This window comes from Vipera ursinii, assembly GCF_947247035.1.
Source record: "Vipera ursinii genome assembly, chromosome: Z".
NCBI lineage: Eukaryota > Metazoa > Chordata > Lepidosauria > Squamata > Viperidae > Vipera > Vipera ursinii.
In genome coordinates this window covers 27,702,086-27,718,807 of record NC_139517.1, presented here as the reverse complement: position 1 = coordinate 27,718,807, position 16,722 = coordinate 27,702,086, and the positions used below count along the sequence as shown (strand labels likewise).

Sequence of the window (16,722 nt, the reverse complement as noted above, 5' to 3'; positions counted from 1 at the left end):
TTCCGAAGACTCAGGGCGGATTACAAGCTTAGCAGTAGCCTTCATTCTATGTATATGCCTGCTTATTAGGGCTTTCATACCCCCCCCCCAAGCGGCATTATTACAAAGTCAGCTTAATTGCCCCCAACAATCTGGGTCCTCATTTTACCTACCTGGGAAGGATGGAAGGCTGAGTCAACCTTGAGCCTGGTGGGATGCGAACCTGCACTAATTGCAGGCAGCTGGTGTTACTTAAGGAGGTATTAGCCCACTGATCCACCAAGGTTCTCTCTGCACTTTTAAAAGTGCCAATAGAATTTTAAAGGATAAGGGGTGGCTTTTCTTTTCCTTATGCAATACAGAGGGTCCAAAGAAGAGCTAATCAATAAAGAAAGGCACAGAAACATGACATTGCCCTATTCTTCATGGCATCCCAAAGGCTTCCTCCATTTAATGAGGGGGGGGGGAAATATACCCCTTACTTGCCCAGTTCTCTAAAATGTTGAGTTTCTAGGATGATCAAATCCCTTAAGGCCACTTCATCAAAGTGAAGGCTTTAGAGAAAACATACAGCAAGTTTAGAAGCAAGTTTTAAAGTTTATTCTTCATGAAAACTAGACAAAGTGAAGGCTATAAATTGTTTAAAAAGTCTGGAAAAGTGCATCCATCATATTAGTGGAGAGAGAAGATTACTTTTATTTTGAACCAAAGCAGGTGAGTCTCAAAATCTGAGTTCAGAAGGAAACTCAGATTTTAGCTTGGAGTCTATCTAGCACATTTGTTTTCAAATACTGTTCACACCGTATACTTCTTGAAGAAGTAGATTCTATCAACACCCCATGATCAAATTCTTTCTTGTGTTTCTTGTTCAAAAACTTAATCCACATCTGAACAAGTGAGACAAATCATTAATTACTGTCAGCCAAGTTGCAATTTATCCTCACTCTGAGTCTAAGGGATCTAGTCTTCATCTAGAGTTCCTTATTTGGTTTAATGTATCCAATTTTGGCTTCCTGAGATTCAGTACAATAGCCAGACATAAAAGAGGTGGGTCTTTTACCTTTGAATAAAGAAAGGCATCAGGTGCAGAAAAATGGTATGATGCAGTAAGAGAAAAGATGATACAACATCTTTTGTACTAGTCAAGTGAGGGATGCTAAGTAATATACAGTATAAGCAAAAATGATTATATAATGGTTGTAAAATAACTCATTTATTAGCACTTAGTTAAGAAGAGTGCATAAAATACTTTAATTAAAAAAATAAATTTGTAGAATAGGGTATATAGCCTGTGGCTATGCCTACAAAGAAAAGGTTACTTCTGAATCAACATTTTTGTTGTGCATGACTGCCTGAAGTACAGAATACTAATGGTGGCTTAAATAGCAACATCTTTTCCAACTCCAGCTTTTTGTACAGTTATGCAAGAAGAAACGGACCTGGTATCTTGAAAGTGGTGGCACTAGAAACCTAGTTCCTGAAAGTATTATAGCCAGTTTAGCTGTGATGGCATCCCAGAAAAGATTTGTGCTAGGACTTATTATATAGCAACCTTCTCTACATGATGTCGTAGTGCCAGTATATTGGGAAGATCCCAGGTTATGAAAGCTGCTGTATGAGGAAATGTCTGTGTCAGATTCTGATAGACCAGAAAGAGGTGGGAAAGGAGAGGTTAGTAGGGTCTGGTTTTAGGTAAGCATCATTGCTAATAGGTAGCAAACAAACTGTTGTAAAATAATAAATAATAAATAAAATATTTAAATGGTTGTGCAGAGTAGAAAGCTGGCTTAGGCAGTTCTATAATTTTTGATGAAGGCTGCTTCAAGCGAAACTGTTCCTGTGCCAAAAGAATTACCACAGATGAGACACTGAGGACCCGATGGGCAGAATGACATGCTAAGTAAGTATTGTAAAAATGAACACATTTAGATTCAGTTCAAATAGATACAATTTTCATTAGAGTGTCAGACAAGATATTTTTCACTGAACTGAGTCACAATTCAGGAACAAACATTGATGCAAATTCACACTAGCATGAATCATCTCCTATTCTGGCTCATTTACTAAGACTGACTTCCTCTATCTGGTACTTTCCTGAGATGGCAGGTTTGATTCTTCTTTGTAGCTGACATTGGAGTTGCTACAACAAGTCTGGAGGTCATGAGTGAGGGGAAACGCCTACAGCACAAGTAGTTGACCTATTCCTCAGGAGTAAGCTGCAAGTGTGATGAGGTTCTCAAACATTTAATGGCTAAGGAAATACAATAGACAATAAGTATTCCTTAACTCAAGGTGAAATGTCTTGTTTAAAATTTCATCTCACTTAACGTGCCCTGGCTTGCATAGGACAATTTCCCTGCCCAAATAAAAGCCCAAGTGCTCAACAAGACAACAGTTCTATGAATCTTCATCACAGTAGGACGGTTTATTATTATTATTATTATTATTATTATTTTAATCAAAAGCAATTTCTCCCTTTTCTTGCCCACTTGGTATTAACTCTTAAGTTGCTTTGCTACCATCTGAGGAAAGATAGAAAAATCTTTTTTTGCTTTTTTCCTTCAAAGGACAAAAGCAATCTTAGGAAACCTTTTGCAAAGATGAGGAAGAGGAAAACATTGCTGAAAAGAACAGCCATAAATTTGCCCTTGCTTACAGATTGGCTCTAAAAATCAGTGTCATTATCTCTCCTAATTTTGGCTTATCCAGCAGAGGGCGCTTCAGTGTTCCTGTTGCTCAAATATGGTAGCGATTGTCCTGCAAAAGGGGAAAAAAAGGTTATTTTGTTCTTGATGGCAGTAATTTGGCAACTGCATTACTACTATAATTTCACTTGATTTTATTATAATATAGAAATGATTTGCCTCCCTCCTCCTGGAAATCATCAAAGCAACACCTAGGTCAGGGGTAGGCAACCTCGGCTCTTTTATGACTCATGGACTTCAACTCCCAGAATTCCTGAGCCAGCATGGCTGGCTCAGGAATTCTGGGAGTTGAAGTCCATGAGTCATAAAAGAGCCGAGGTTGCCTACCCCTGACCCAGGTAAAGGAACATTAGTTATCATACTCAAGTTCTAAATGGAAAGCTTGTTAAAAATCAACAAAACAGAAACTGCAAAATCACATCTGATGAGAGAAAAGGACTTTATGCTACTAAGGAAGGAAGGACGGTTCTCACTTACTGAAATAAGGCTCCAGACAATTCATCTACGATACTTCCTGCATAAAATAGAACAAATGAGAGGTTCATGTTTCTAGAACAAGGAAGATAAGGAGATTGCTAATTTGCATCATCTTGCCTCCAGAAAGCATACATAGGCTGGGTTCATACATCACACCAAACTGTGTTTTATTTACTGTAGTTCATTGAATAAACCACAATTGAATGAGTTTGCATAACAGACAACTATTAGCCATCATTTAGAAACTGCAATGGCTGCCATCAAGCAAGATGCTAAGCAAAATAAAATATATGGCTTAATGTGATGTGTGAATTCAGTTACGGAGATGTTTGGGGTAGGAATGCTTCCCTCCTGTTTCTTCTCAATGACTTGAGAGATGGCAACTCAATTGAACCAGTCAAGATTTGGACTCAGGTTTACCTTACTCCCTGGCTGGATTTGACATCCATTAAACAAACAAATAAAAAATAACCTACTGCTCACCTGGTGCACAGGCTGTCTCGCACACAGGACAAATGTAGCAGAAATGACAATACTGTGTGAGGAAAACAGATATGATAAGATTACTGAACATTCATGAAGCCAGACTACTAAGCCTTGCAGGAGAAGAAAGAGAAGAGATGATGGAGGCAGAGAAACTGAAATACCAACCTGGCAGCTCATACAGTAGTCACTGCTGTCCCCATCTTTACAAGGGCACTTGTCACACTCCCCACAATGCTGAAAAAAGACAGAAAGGGGGAGGAGGAAAATAGGTAGGATGCTTAGCTGGGGGAAAATGAGATGTTGAAACGTTTGCAAAGATCACCCCAGACTCAGCAAGGATAATAGAGAACCCTCATCCCTTCATCCTGGAAAATGAATTGGAAGGAAAATGGGTGGGGCAATGCTCAAAATAACTGAATTACAGAGTTGGAAGGGACTTTGGAGGTCTTCTAATCCAACCCTCTGCTCAAACAGGTGATCCTATACCAGTGGTGGCGAACCTATGGCACATGCCAGAGGTGGCATTCAGAGCCCTCTCTGTGGGCACGCAAGCCATTGCCCAAGACAGAGGGATGCAGGGCCAGGCTGCTCCCCTCCACCTCTCCACGCATGTGGAGTCCAGGAACAGCTGTGAGCCGGGCACGGAGAGGGGAACCTATAAAAGGAGAGTGAGTGAGTGGCTTTTGGAAGCAACCTGTGGTGGGTTTTGTTGTGTAGCCGGTTCTTGCAGGCATTGAGCAAGACAGAAGGTTCAAAACAGCAAAATACTTTATTGAAGGTCAAACAGAACAGAAGCAGCAAGGGAGCTGCTGTGCAGCTACTTATACAGTTGGCCGAAAGGTGGTACACCAATAAGTTTGAAGCATTGGTTTCCCACCCAAAGACCTACTTAGACTGCTGGAGACAACCAGTCTGGGCCAGCTAGCAACCCTTACAACATACACGTGAACTAGCACTTAGCAATTAAATGCAAGCAATTAGCATGCAGTGCAACAAGAGCAAATACTTACAACATATAAAAAGGTAAAGGTAAAGGTTCCCCCGCACATGCGTGCTAGTCGTTTCCGACTCTAGGGGCCACTGCTCATCTCCGTTTCAAAGCCGAAGAACCAGCGCTTGTCCGAGGACGTCTCCGTGGTCATGTGGTCGGCATGACTAGATGCCAAAGTCGCACGGAACGCTGTTACCTTCCCACCGCAGTGGTCCCTATTTTTCTACTTGCATTTTTACGTGCTTTCGAACTGCTAGGTTGGCAGAAGCTGGGACGAGTAACAGGCGCTCACTCTGCTACGCGGCACTCGGGATTTGACCCGCCAAACTGCCGACCTTCTGATCGACAAGCTCAGCGTCATACATTACACCCCTTCCCCTTGGATGGAACACACAATTATTTGGTTACAAAATCTTGAAGATATTTGGGGGGTCTTCAGGCTCATTCAGAGCGTCGAGGGGTTGCCAGAATCTCCTGGTCTACCGGTTCATCTGCCATGCTTGGTAGATGCAGGCTCTGTGGTTCAGTGGAGTCAAAACAACTCGAGTCCCTTAGGCAGGCCTGTCCCGGTCGGCCTAGCCCAAAGTCTAATGGTGCCACTAAATCGGCATGGCTGCTGCTGCGTGTCAGGTGACTGCCCAACCCCTGCGGTCTGGTCGGGGGAAGTGTTTTTATGGCACCGTCCCCATTCTCTGTCATGCAAAATGTCACAGAGCGTCTGAACTGCTCTGCTGAAGTGTGAATGACTTGCCCATCTTCCAGGACCACCTCGTAGGAGAGTGGTCCTGACACTTTAACAATTTTCGCTGGCACTCACAACTGCCCTTGCCCATTGTTCCAAGTCCAAATCCAGTCCCCCACTTGTAATGCCCAGGTGCCTTTGGGCGTGCCATGTCAGAGGCTACTCTATCTGGGTGCAGTCTGTCCAGTTTTGTTATTAGTCTCTTGCCCCAGCACAGCTCTGTGGGGCTCTTGCCAGTAGCCGTACAAGGCATTGCATGCTAGCATAACAAGAAGTTGGCCAGCCTGTGGTTCCAGTCCCCTGTAATAATGCATTTAAGGAACTCTTTGGTTGTGCAAACCATCCATTCTGCTTGCCCATTTGACAATGGGTGAAAGGGAGCCAATGTGGTATGCCTAATGAGATTGGCCCTGAGGAAGGCCTGGAATTCTGATGCGGTGAACTGGGCTCTGTTGTTGGAGACTAAGATGTCTGGAAGCCCATGCATTGCAAACGGTGACTGCAACACCTGGATGGTCCTTGCAGTAGTCATATTGGGAACTGGAACCACCTCCAACCATTTGGAGTGGCTATTGACCACTATTAAAAACAACTGTCCCTGAAAGGGCCCGGCAAAATCTATGTGGATACTTGACCATGGTGTGGGCATTTCCTCCCATCAGTGGACAGGAGCCTGTAGCATCTCTGGTCTGGACTGTTGACACATGTAACGGCCGTGTACTTGGGCCTCAATAGCTTTATCTAGCCCTGGCCACCAGAGGTAGCTCCTTGCCAGTGCCTTCATCTGGACGATGTCTGGATGGCCTTCGTGCAGAGCCTGGAGAGCTCTGGGCCTGAGGGAAGTGTGGACTAAGATCCTGCTACCCCAAAGGACGCACTGCTTGTGAGCCAAAAGCTCATTTTTCTGACTGAAAAAACTCTGAAACTCGGGCCCCCCGCTATTTTTAAGCCATCCTGTGTGAATCCAAGCCAACATGTGACTTAAGATTTTGTCTGCTGCCGTTTCTGCAGCAACATCTCCCACATGTAGGGGAAACTCTGGCAAGTCTTAAATTGCTAAAATGCATGCCGGGTTTGTGAACCAGCCTGTAGTCATAGGCTGAAAGGAAGTTAGACCACCTCAACATTTGTGGCGACAGAATTTGAGGTGTCTGTTTGTCTGTTGTGAACAAGCCTAGCAAGGGTTTGTGATCAGTAAAGACCATGAACTGCCTCCCATATAAATAGTCATAGAACTTCTTCACCCTGGCCACAATGGCCAAGGCCTCTTTGTCGATTTGCACGTAGTTGCTCTCCATTGAGGACAAGGTCCTTGAGTAATAGATGATGGGTGACTGTCTCCCATCCGCCGACAAGTGACAGCACAGCTCCAAACTGGCAGCTTTTTGTTAAAGTGCATGAGCACGAGTTCAAGGACAACAATGCCTTGAGTGCCTGAAAACTCCTTTCGTGGAACTTGGTCCACTGCCATGGGGAGTTTTTGTCTAAGAGCCAGTGTAGTGGCTCTGCCACTGGGGTCTTGTTGGGGAGGAATGAATGATAAAAATTCAGGAGGCCCAAGAAGGCTTGAAGTTCTTCCTTGGACCTAGGGCTTGGTGCCAGCTGAATTGCTTTCAGCGTTGACTCTGCAGGATGGATGCCCTCAGCATCAATTCTAAAGCCAAGGAATTCTGTGGACAGAACCCCAATCTTACATTTGTCTCTCCTTAATCTAAGTCCTGTGGCGTGGAACTGCTGAAGGACGGCTCTAAGCCGCTCAGCCAGAACTTCTGTGGACTCCCCGGTGATGAGTACATCATCGAAGTAGAGGCAAACCCCCAGAATGCCCTTGAGCATGTGCTCCATGATCCCCTGAAAAATCCCTGGGGCTACACTTACCCCAAATTAAAGGTGCTTTACCTTGAAGTCCCCCCTGTGCGTAACAATCATTTGGGCGGCTGCCGTGGCCTCATCCACTGGCAGCTGTTTGTAGGCCTGCACTAAATCTAATTTAGCAAACATGCGGCATCCTTGCAATGATGCCAGAATATGGCTGACAACTGGGATGGGTACGCGTGCTGCTGTAGTGTCTGGTTAATGGCACACTTGTAGTCAGCACATATTTGTACCTCTACATTGGCCTTGAGTAGCGTTACAATGGGGGTCTCCCATTCCTCACTGTGTACGGGCTGTAAAACCCCCTGACTAACAAGCTTGTCCAGCTCTGCATCAATTTTATGCTTTAACACAAACAGCACATGGCGGAGCTTAACCTGAATTGACGTGACCTGGGATTAAGTTTAAAAGCTATCGGAGGGCCCTTGTACTCTCCCAAACTTGAGCCGAAAACATCTGTGAATTCCTTGCAGACAGAAGACAAATCTGTTGTTTGAGTTCGGTGAATGCCGATGACTTGGATGCCCAATGCATCAAAACAATCTAGCCCTATGAGGCTCGTTCATTGGCCATCTACCACAATAATATCTAGTGGGCCTGAAACCCCCTCGAACTTCACCAAAAGCATGGTGTTGCCCTTGACCACCACTCTGGAATTCTGAAAGTCAGTAAGTCGGATATTAAATGGTCATAGCTTGACCCATCTGTTACTACGGCTGCAAATGTGCGGAAAAGTTCCGATGGAGATCATGGACACAGCGGAGCCTATGTCCAGTTCCATTTTACATGGAATGCCCTGAAGTTCAACCTGCAGTCACAACTTCTGTTTAAGAGGTCGATGGGCACCCGTGCGAAAAATGCTCTGGTGGCTGGAGCAGAACCCTACTCGGTGTTGCCCCAGGGCCCCAGTACCTCTCCTGAAAGTCTCGTCCGACAGGTGGTCCCTCTGGCGACCTCAACAGACAGCGGTGATGTGGCTTGGTTTTCCACACACCCAGCATGTGGCTGTTCTGAAACAGCAATCCATGCATTGATGGTGGCCTCTGCAGCTCAAACACCTCGGGAACAGAATTGCCTTGTCAGCTGGACACATTTCTCTTTCGTGGTGCTGCTGAATTTTGTCGACCTTGTGGTCAGAGTCGGTGTCTTCCAATTGTTCGGCGTCCTCGTGATGGATGGTTTCTGAAGATGGCGTGGTCTTGGAGGGCCGCAATGCCTTCACAGCCCCTCCAGTGGCTTCATCTGCCATAATCTCCTTTAAGGCCTCTTGAAGTGAGAGAGTCTCCTTTGCAAACAGTTTTTGTTGGAGTTCTCTGTTCCTGAGTCCACAGACTAAGCAGTCTCTTAGTTGCTCCTCTAGGTCAGAGAAACTGCAGAGTCGCAAAGCTTGATGAAGCGCTGTGATGAATTCTGTCGCTGACTTGCCAGGTTGTTGTTCGTGTTATTCAAAGGTGTGCCTCCACGCTATCACTGAAAGCTTTGGTTCTAAATGGTCACACAGCTTCTTCTTTAGGTCTGCATATGTGATGGTTTCCAACAGTGCTGGGGTGACCAAGTTTTCTGCGATATTGAAGGTGGCTGGACCGCACATGCAGAGGAGGGTCGCGGCCTTCAGACCATCTTCGCTGACTTGATTTGCACGCACCTAGTGCAAATTGACAATGGCAACAGCGTATAAAGAAAATATGTACAAGATGTTCTACAGATGGCATATGTCCTCAGAAAGACTACCTAAAATGTTTAAGGACAGATCTATGAAATGTTGGAAATGTCATCAAATACCAGGCTCTTTCTATCATATGTGGTGGACGTGTGTAGAAGCTAAAACCTATTGGAATATAATTAGAACATGGATAGAAAAGATGATACAACAATGTATAGAACTAAGACCAGAAGTATTCCTGTTGGGTATTTTACCAGAGAAATATAGCAAAGAGAACACATATTTGATTATTCATATAACCACTGCAGCTAGGATTGTGTTTGCACAAAACTGGAAGGCACTGAAAACTCCTCCAGAAGAAGAGGTGATCGGGAAAACAATGTGCAGAAATGAACAGATTAACAATGATAATTAAAGTTAAGACAAGAGTCAGAGTATTATGAAATCTGGGGAAAAATTTATGAGTGGGTGAAAAAGAGAATATGCCTAAAAGATGGCTAATACTAATTTAGATGGAAGAAAAAGGAGGAGATAAAGAGGGAGAACCAGGTGACACTGTATTGCATAACCAGAGGTAGTATAAAAATTTATAGAAGTATATACTGAGAAGGCCAGATTTATAGAAATATTGATGTAATAGAAAATTAATGTTATCACACCTAATATAGACATTGAAAATCTAAGGAGAGGAGCTGCTCGGACATCACCCCTGAATTGTATCGGAAGAGGAATGGGAGGGAAGAAAGGAGAGGAGAGAGGGAAGAGAGTAGAGGAGCGGGAAGGAAGCAGGAAGGTTGGAGGGAAAGAGAAGGAGAAGTGGGGAGAAACGGGAGGGGAGTGGTGAAGGAAAGAGAAGAGGAGAGGAGAGGAAGAAGAGGGAAGTAGGAAAGAAAGGAGAAAGGGAAAAAGGAAGTAGAGAAGAGGAAAGAGAGAGAAGGAGGGTGGATACAGTGAAAGGGGAAATGGGTGAGCAGTACCCAAACTTACGAGTATGTATTTATGTATTGCAGTATGTGTGTTGACTAGTTTGTGGAAGAAATGGGGGGGGGGAATAATAAAAAAGGAGGGTACGGTTGGGTGGGGGAGGGCTGCAGGAGTCTTGGACTGGGGTGGGTGCAAGAGGGTGGGGGGCCATCAGGTCCCAGCTGGGGGAAGGTGAGGGGGTCTGGCTAGGGCCAGGACACCTCCGTGAAGGAAAGCCACCCCCCCACCAGCTGAGCCTCTCATCCACACTGCGGTCACATAGGGTTGCATAGAAGGGGGACTGAGCAGGGGGCTGTGGGGGCAGCCGTCAGGGGGGAATCAGAGCCACCAACATTTCCCTTCTGCAGTGCAGCCCCATTGGCGTGGGTGGAGATGGCCCCGGGATGGCTGGAAGGGAGCCCTCACCGGGAACTGGCCCTGTCCACACAGCAGCTCTGATGGGAGGGCGGCAGCTGCTGCTCCTGCTGCTCCGGGTCTCTCAACCGGCCAACCATGCAGGGAAGCAGCAGGAAGTGGAGGGGTGTCCGGGTGTTTGGAGCCGCCTCGGCTGCTCGCCAGCTGCAGCTGTCCGTGCCTCAGCAGCCCGATGAGGCAGCGGATCTTGTACACCGGCTGCCCAGCTTCATGGGGCAGCAGCACCTGGGCAACATGGGAGCTGGGCAAGAGGTGGTGCTGGTGATCCCTGCATCGCCAGGCCCGGCCGGCAGTAGATCTGGAACTGAAGCTGTGTCGCCCATCCTCACGCTGGTGGGGGCAGCAGCAGGTGAAGGTGAGCTGTGGTACATGCCCACCCCTCGCTGCTGCCACCCCACATTGTCCCACATGCACATCCCAGAGGCGTATGGGGGATAATGTGGGGTGGCAGCAGTGAAGGGTGGGTGCATGCCAGATCCCGCCTTCCCCCACTGCTGCCACCCTCACCAGCACAAGGATGGGTGGCACAGCGTTGCTTCCAGATATGCTGTCTGACACTATCAGCCCCCGCACAAAGAGGCCAGTGAGCGCATGGGGGCCAATGGTGTCCGTCAGTAGGGGACTGGTGCTCGGGTTCCACTGCCTTCTCAGGCTGCTGAGGTGGGGCTGGTTGCAGTCAGCAAGCAGCTGAGGCAGTTCCAGATCCCAGCTGTCCCTCCACCTCCTCCTGCTTCCCTGCATGGTTGGCCAGTCAGAGCAGCAGCAGTAGCAGCCCCCTCAGAGCCATTGAGTGGACGGAGCCCAGGCCAGGCAAGGGCTTCCTTCTGGCCATCCCGGAGCCATCTCCACCTGCGCCAGTAGGGCTCTGTTGGCAGTTCACCATGATTCAGGACAGCCGGCAAGCTGTGGCTGCTGACAGACACTGTCGGCCTCCATGGACTTGCTGGCCTCTATGTGTGGGGGCCGATGGTGTCAAGCAGCAGCTGATCCAGCCCCTGCCTACCTTGCCCTGCAGCAATTGCCACCCCCGCCCTGCCTCGCTTTGCCTTACCCCACAGGACGAACCTCCTGCCCACCACCCCACCCGCCAGAGACGCCCTGGATCTCCCCCAACCTTGCTCTGCCCCCACACTCATCCCTTCCCATGAGCAACATTGAGGTGGCAATGCCCACCCAGTCTGCCGTAACCACCACAGCCATGCCCACCCAGTGGGCCACGTGCACCCGGCACCCGGTGATAAATAAGTGGGTTTTGGGTTGCAGCTTGGGCACTCGGTCTCTAAAAGGTTCGCCATCATTGTCCTATACCAATTTAGACAATCTCTTCTTAAAAGCTTCCAGTATTGGAGCACCACAATTTCTGAAGGCAAGTTGTTCCATTGATTGACTGCTGTTACTGTCAGGAAATTTCTCCTTAGTTCTAGACTGCTTCTCTCTTTTTTTTTTAGTTTCCATTCATTGCTTTTTGTCTTGCCTTCTTGGTGCGTTGGAAAACAGGTTGACCCCCAACACCACCACTTCATTGTGGCAGCCTGCATATACTGCTCCAAAGGAGGGCAGTAGTATTTATATATTAATGATTTCAGCTTATATGCTGCTTCATTTGCCAAGACTCTAAGCAGTTTAAAGTAAATAACAAATAACCAAAGCATATAAAATCAATAACATAACAATAGAAAAGTTTAGGTTTCAGAATAGGCATTTACTGATGCACTGTTTGAACTTCAGCATCTGTTAAGAAGCAGGGCTTGGGGCCAGCAGTTCACTATTATATTGTATATTTGTAAATGTGTACATACACACATACAAATAAATAATCTAAATTTAGATATGCTAGTATTTTAGTGCATATGCATACTAAAAAAATAGAAATATTCAACAGATATCCAAATTGCAGGTATATATTAAGGGTCTGCAATGATCAAGTTGCATCTATTGGCAATGCCTCAAGGAAGCTGCATCTTTTCTTGGTTTCATATCTGATTTAAAGAGGTGCTGACATGCTCAGCCACAGGCATGCTGAATAATCTTTTCTTCATCAAATCCAGCCTAATATATAGCCCAAGGTTTCTGTCTGTCTGTCTTTCTGTTCATCTCTTTTTCTCCCTCCCTCTCTCCTGAATCTACCACCTACCAGAATCTCCATCTCTTCACCTAATCAATATATTTATATCCATACACACATACATACATATAAAGGTAAAGGTAAAGGTTCCCCCGCACATGTGTGCTAGTCGTTTCCGACTCTAGGGGCCGGTGCTCATCTCTGTTTCAAAGCCGAAGAGCCAGCGCTTGTCCTAGGACGTCTCCGTGGTCATGTGGTTGGCATGACTAGACACCAAAGGCGCACGGAACGCTGTTACCTTCCCACAGCAGTGGTCCCTATTTTTCTACTTGCATTTTTACGTGCTTTCGAACTGCTAGGTTGGCAGAAGCTGGGACGAGTAACAGGCGCTCACTCTGCTATGCGGCACTCGGGATTCGACCCGCCAAACTGCCGACCTTCTGATCGACAAGCTCAGCGTCCTAATCCACTGAGCCACTGCGTCCCTTCATACATACATATACTCATATGTAATCTGTTAGAAAATAATACAAGTGGAAAATTAGTACATAATTTGAATAAAACAATCTTAAACTAAAGGATTTTTCAAGTTTCTTTTCTGTTCTTTCCCAGGCAAGGCTATTTAATACACTTTTACACAGCATCAATATACCGGTATATACGAAATATTTTCAGTAACCTTTTAGAATAAATCTGAAGCTAAGAGGGGAAAAAAACCAAAAAAGTTAATTTGCTGGGGTTCCAACAGTTTAACAATCTTAGGAAGTATGGGCAGTAAATCTGTGACCAGGGGAAATTACCACAAAATGTTAAGAGTGTATATGCATGTGTATGCAGACATATATAGGCATATAAAACTATTTTATTGTTTTTTTCCAGAGAGGATTCTGAGCTCATCTACTTCATATATGTGCACTATATAAGCAGAAACAGGTTGTGTATAGCAAGGGAAGGACAAGCTACACATACCACATTCCTTTGTGACTTGATATCCCCCTGCCAAATAACTGTCTCTGAACCAGAATACTCAGATCAGGCACAGACCAGCTTTGTTGATAAGAAGCAAATGAAATAGACTTATATACTGCTTCACTTGTGCAAAGATCTAACCAGAAATAAGGGGAGGAGAATTCATGCCATAGTATAGTCTCCGATGCATTGGTGGAAAGATAGAGGCAAAAAGGCATCCTTGGGAAGGGTGTGTTACATAATGTTCCCAAACTAGTTTAATAGTTGATTAAAAAGGGATGAGAAGGAAACTATACTTCAAGGGGGAATGAAAAGCCATACCACTTTAGTATTGGAATAGAAATAAAGAACCGGTGATCTTTCAGAATTTGCTCAATGAAAAGCTTTACCAGCTGTCACCATGGGCCATATAAATGGGGGCACTAGAGGTCAGCAACTTATATTAAGTTCCTAACTGGGAATAATAACCTATCAAAATCACATGCATTTCCTGCATTACCTTGCAGAAGGCACAGTAGTGGCAAACAGAACCTGCTTCATACTCATTGTCTTCACCTTCTTCCTCTTCCTCTTCATCCTCATCCTCATCCTCATCTTCAAATGAAAAGAGACACAGAGACAACTCTATTATGGTTGATCTCTGTTGTTGTTATTGTTTTTTTCCGTAGGATAGTTCTAGAGAGTGACTATAAACGGAGTAGGAAATGAGGCCCATAGAATAGGGGCTGAACAGGAGATGGCTGGATTTTTGAGTTTTCTGAAGAAAGTATAAAGTTCATTTGATTTGGAAAGAGGCTGAGAGCCAAGAATAAAAGCATTAGGTTATTTACCTCACCTTACCAGAGTAGTGTAGTAGATCTAGTTTACAGATTCCATGATCTTTGAATTATAGCTGTGCTATAATTCAATGCTATAAATCAATTCAATTTTAATTCAATTATAGCATGTCTATAATTGCTATAATTATAGCAATTATAGACATGATGGCAGTGCTCCCATATTTGAGGGGCTGCCATAAAGAAGAGGGAATCAACTTATCTTCCAAAGCACTAAAATGCAAGACTAGAAACAATGGATGGAAACTTAATCAAGGAGAGAGGGAACTCAGTACTAAGGAGAAATTTCCTAACAGTGGGAACAATTAACAGTGAAACGAGTTGCCTTCAAAAGTTGGGTTGCTCCATCACTGGAGGCTTTTAAGAAGAGACTGGACAGCCACTGGTCTGGAATGGTATAGGGCATCCTGCTTAAGCACGGGGTTGGACTAGAATACCTCCAAGGTCCCTTTCAACTTTGTTATTCTATTATTCTGTTATGGGTGCTCTAGTCCTATACACTTAGGCTGTCAAGTGGTGAAAGCTGGAATAGGGTCTTGGAGATTGGATTGCTTCAGTGAGAAACATAGGTCAGGGAGAACAAAATTTTCAGGTTCTCTGAAATATTAATGGAGGCTATGATGGCAGTTGAAGCATGTATTGCTGACTTTCCTCAACATATCTGCTTTTCCCAACACATTTTTCCCCAGCGAGCTGTCCTCCAGATGTAGATATCAAATCTCTTTTTCTCTGATGGCTGGAGACCAAGTTAGACAAGATTTCCCTTAGTTTTTTCCCTAAATAAAACCACACATCAATCATATACCTCCCCACAATATTCACACATTTCTCACCTTTTTCCTTTCCATGGTGCTTTTTGGCTTTTTCATGGGTGTCATGTTTATGATGCTTTTGTCTGTGTCGTTCATGCTTATGATCATCCTTCTCCTTAGAAGGTACTTCATCAGACTCTTCTTCATCATCATGTTTCCGATGGTGATGATGATGACTACTTTGGTGAGAGGATTTGTGAGCTGTATCTTCATCATCCTCATCTTCATTACTATCATTGCTTTCTTCTTCTTCTTCTTCTTCTTCTTCTTCTTCTTCTTCTTTTTCTTCTTTTTTGTGGGGATGGTGATGCTTATCATCATCATTAGCAGCAGCATGCTTTTGGTGATGGCGTTGATGATGACAAACATCATCTTTGTTGTCATCATCGTCGTCATCATCATCATCATCATCATCATCATCATCATTGTCATCATCGTCATCGTCATCATCATCGTTATCATCATTGCCATGATCTCCATGATGTCTATAATGGTGGTGTTGGTCTTCAATATCATTATTGTCATCACTGTCATCATCTTTATGGTATTGGTGGTGGCTGTGGTGGTCATGATGTGACTGACTGTTGCCATCATCTTTATCATCATCATCATCATCATCATCATCATCATGCATTTGATGATGGTAGTGGTGCTGGTGTTCAGCATCATCTTCATCATCATCTTCTTGATGCTGATGGTCTCCATGATGGTGTCTCTCTTTGTCACTGTGATGGTGATGGTGGTCTTCATGATGTCCCTGATGATAATGGTCATCATCATCATCATGTTGATTTCCACGATGTTTATCATGATGGTGCTTACTCTGGCTGTCATCATCATCATCATCATTGCTATCATCATGGTGGTGATGGTCAATGTGATGATCTGTACTATGAGGATGATGGTGTTCCTCTTCATTATCATCATCATCATCATGTTCAGAATGATGACTTCCTTGGTAATGTCCAGCATACTGAGCAGCATGATGGTGAGCAGGGCCATCATCAGCACCATCACCTTTGGTATGTTGATAATGGTGTGCATCATGGTGATGCTCTCTGGGATGATGATGTTCATTTCCATGGTATTCTACATCGCTGTGGTGATTGTGTTGCTGACCCTGTGTTCTAGGAAGCTGGAATGAACAGAGCAGGACCAGAAGAAGGCCAAGCATACAGACTTTCCAGGAAGCCATGGTAGGAGCCCTGCTGCCTGCACCCAGAATTCTCAGTGGAGATCCCAAAGACAGGCAATCAGGAAAAGCAGACAGCACACAAGGAGAACTCAGGGGCAGAATACTGTTTCCAGTTAGGGCTTATGTGAGTGACATTTGCAGCTGGCCTAGATTAGCCCTTCAGCTCACAGCCAATGGTTGCCTGGCCTAGCCTCCAGGATAGATGTGAAAATCAAGCCATGGGCTTTCTGCCATGCCCTTATATGACAGCACTGGGCTGGAATGAGTTGGGAAGCAACATTAGGGAACTAAACTCTTTGCCATACCACCATGCTATTATTAGCTGCTCAGAGCAACTGCACCTTAGTTCCTCAAAGTAGAAGCCAGCAAGTTTTAGTGCAATGAGAAATATGAGCTACAGCTCCTAGGTTGGTATCAGACCCAGAAGTGTGTAATCTAGTAGAATTCTGGTTTCTTTGATTGTCTGAAATTAGACTAAGGGATCTGTCCTTGAAAGGGTAAAAGGGCTTTTTGGATTTAGAGATGATAT

At 45.0% G+C, this 16,722-nt stretch overlaps 1 protein-coding gene across 2 annotated transcripts; it reads right to left on the bottom strand.

Annotated features, from left to right (window-relative positions):
* Positions 1–277: 277 nt before the first annotated feature.
* On the bottom strand, positions 278–16,280 carry HRC (histidine rich calcium binding protein). Of its 2 annotated transcripts, none has more exons than XM_083378373.1 (6): positions 15,009–16,280; positions 13,850–13,939; positions 3,813–3,881; positions 3,645–3,696; positions 3,162–3,198; positions 278–2,736 (listed from the first exon to the last, which is right to left on the bottom strand). In XM_083378373.1, the coding sequence occupies exons 1-6, from the start codon at positions 16,191–16,193 to the stop codon at positions 2,700–2,702; spliced, it is 1,470 nt and encodes a 489-aa protein (XP_083234499.1). In that variant the 5' UTR covers positions 16,194–16,280; the 3' UTR covers positions 278–2,699. The 2 variants fall into 2 exon arrangements, with proteins under 2 accessions (XP_083234499.1, XP_083234500.1); XM_083378374.1 differs by having other exon boundaries at positions 279–2,736; positions 13,850–13,944; positions 15,020–16,280.
* Positions 16,281–16,722: the final 442 nt, after the last annotated feature.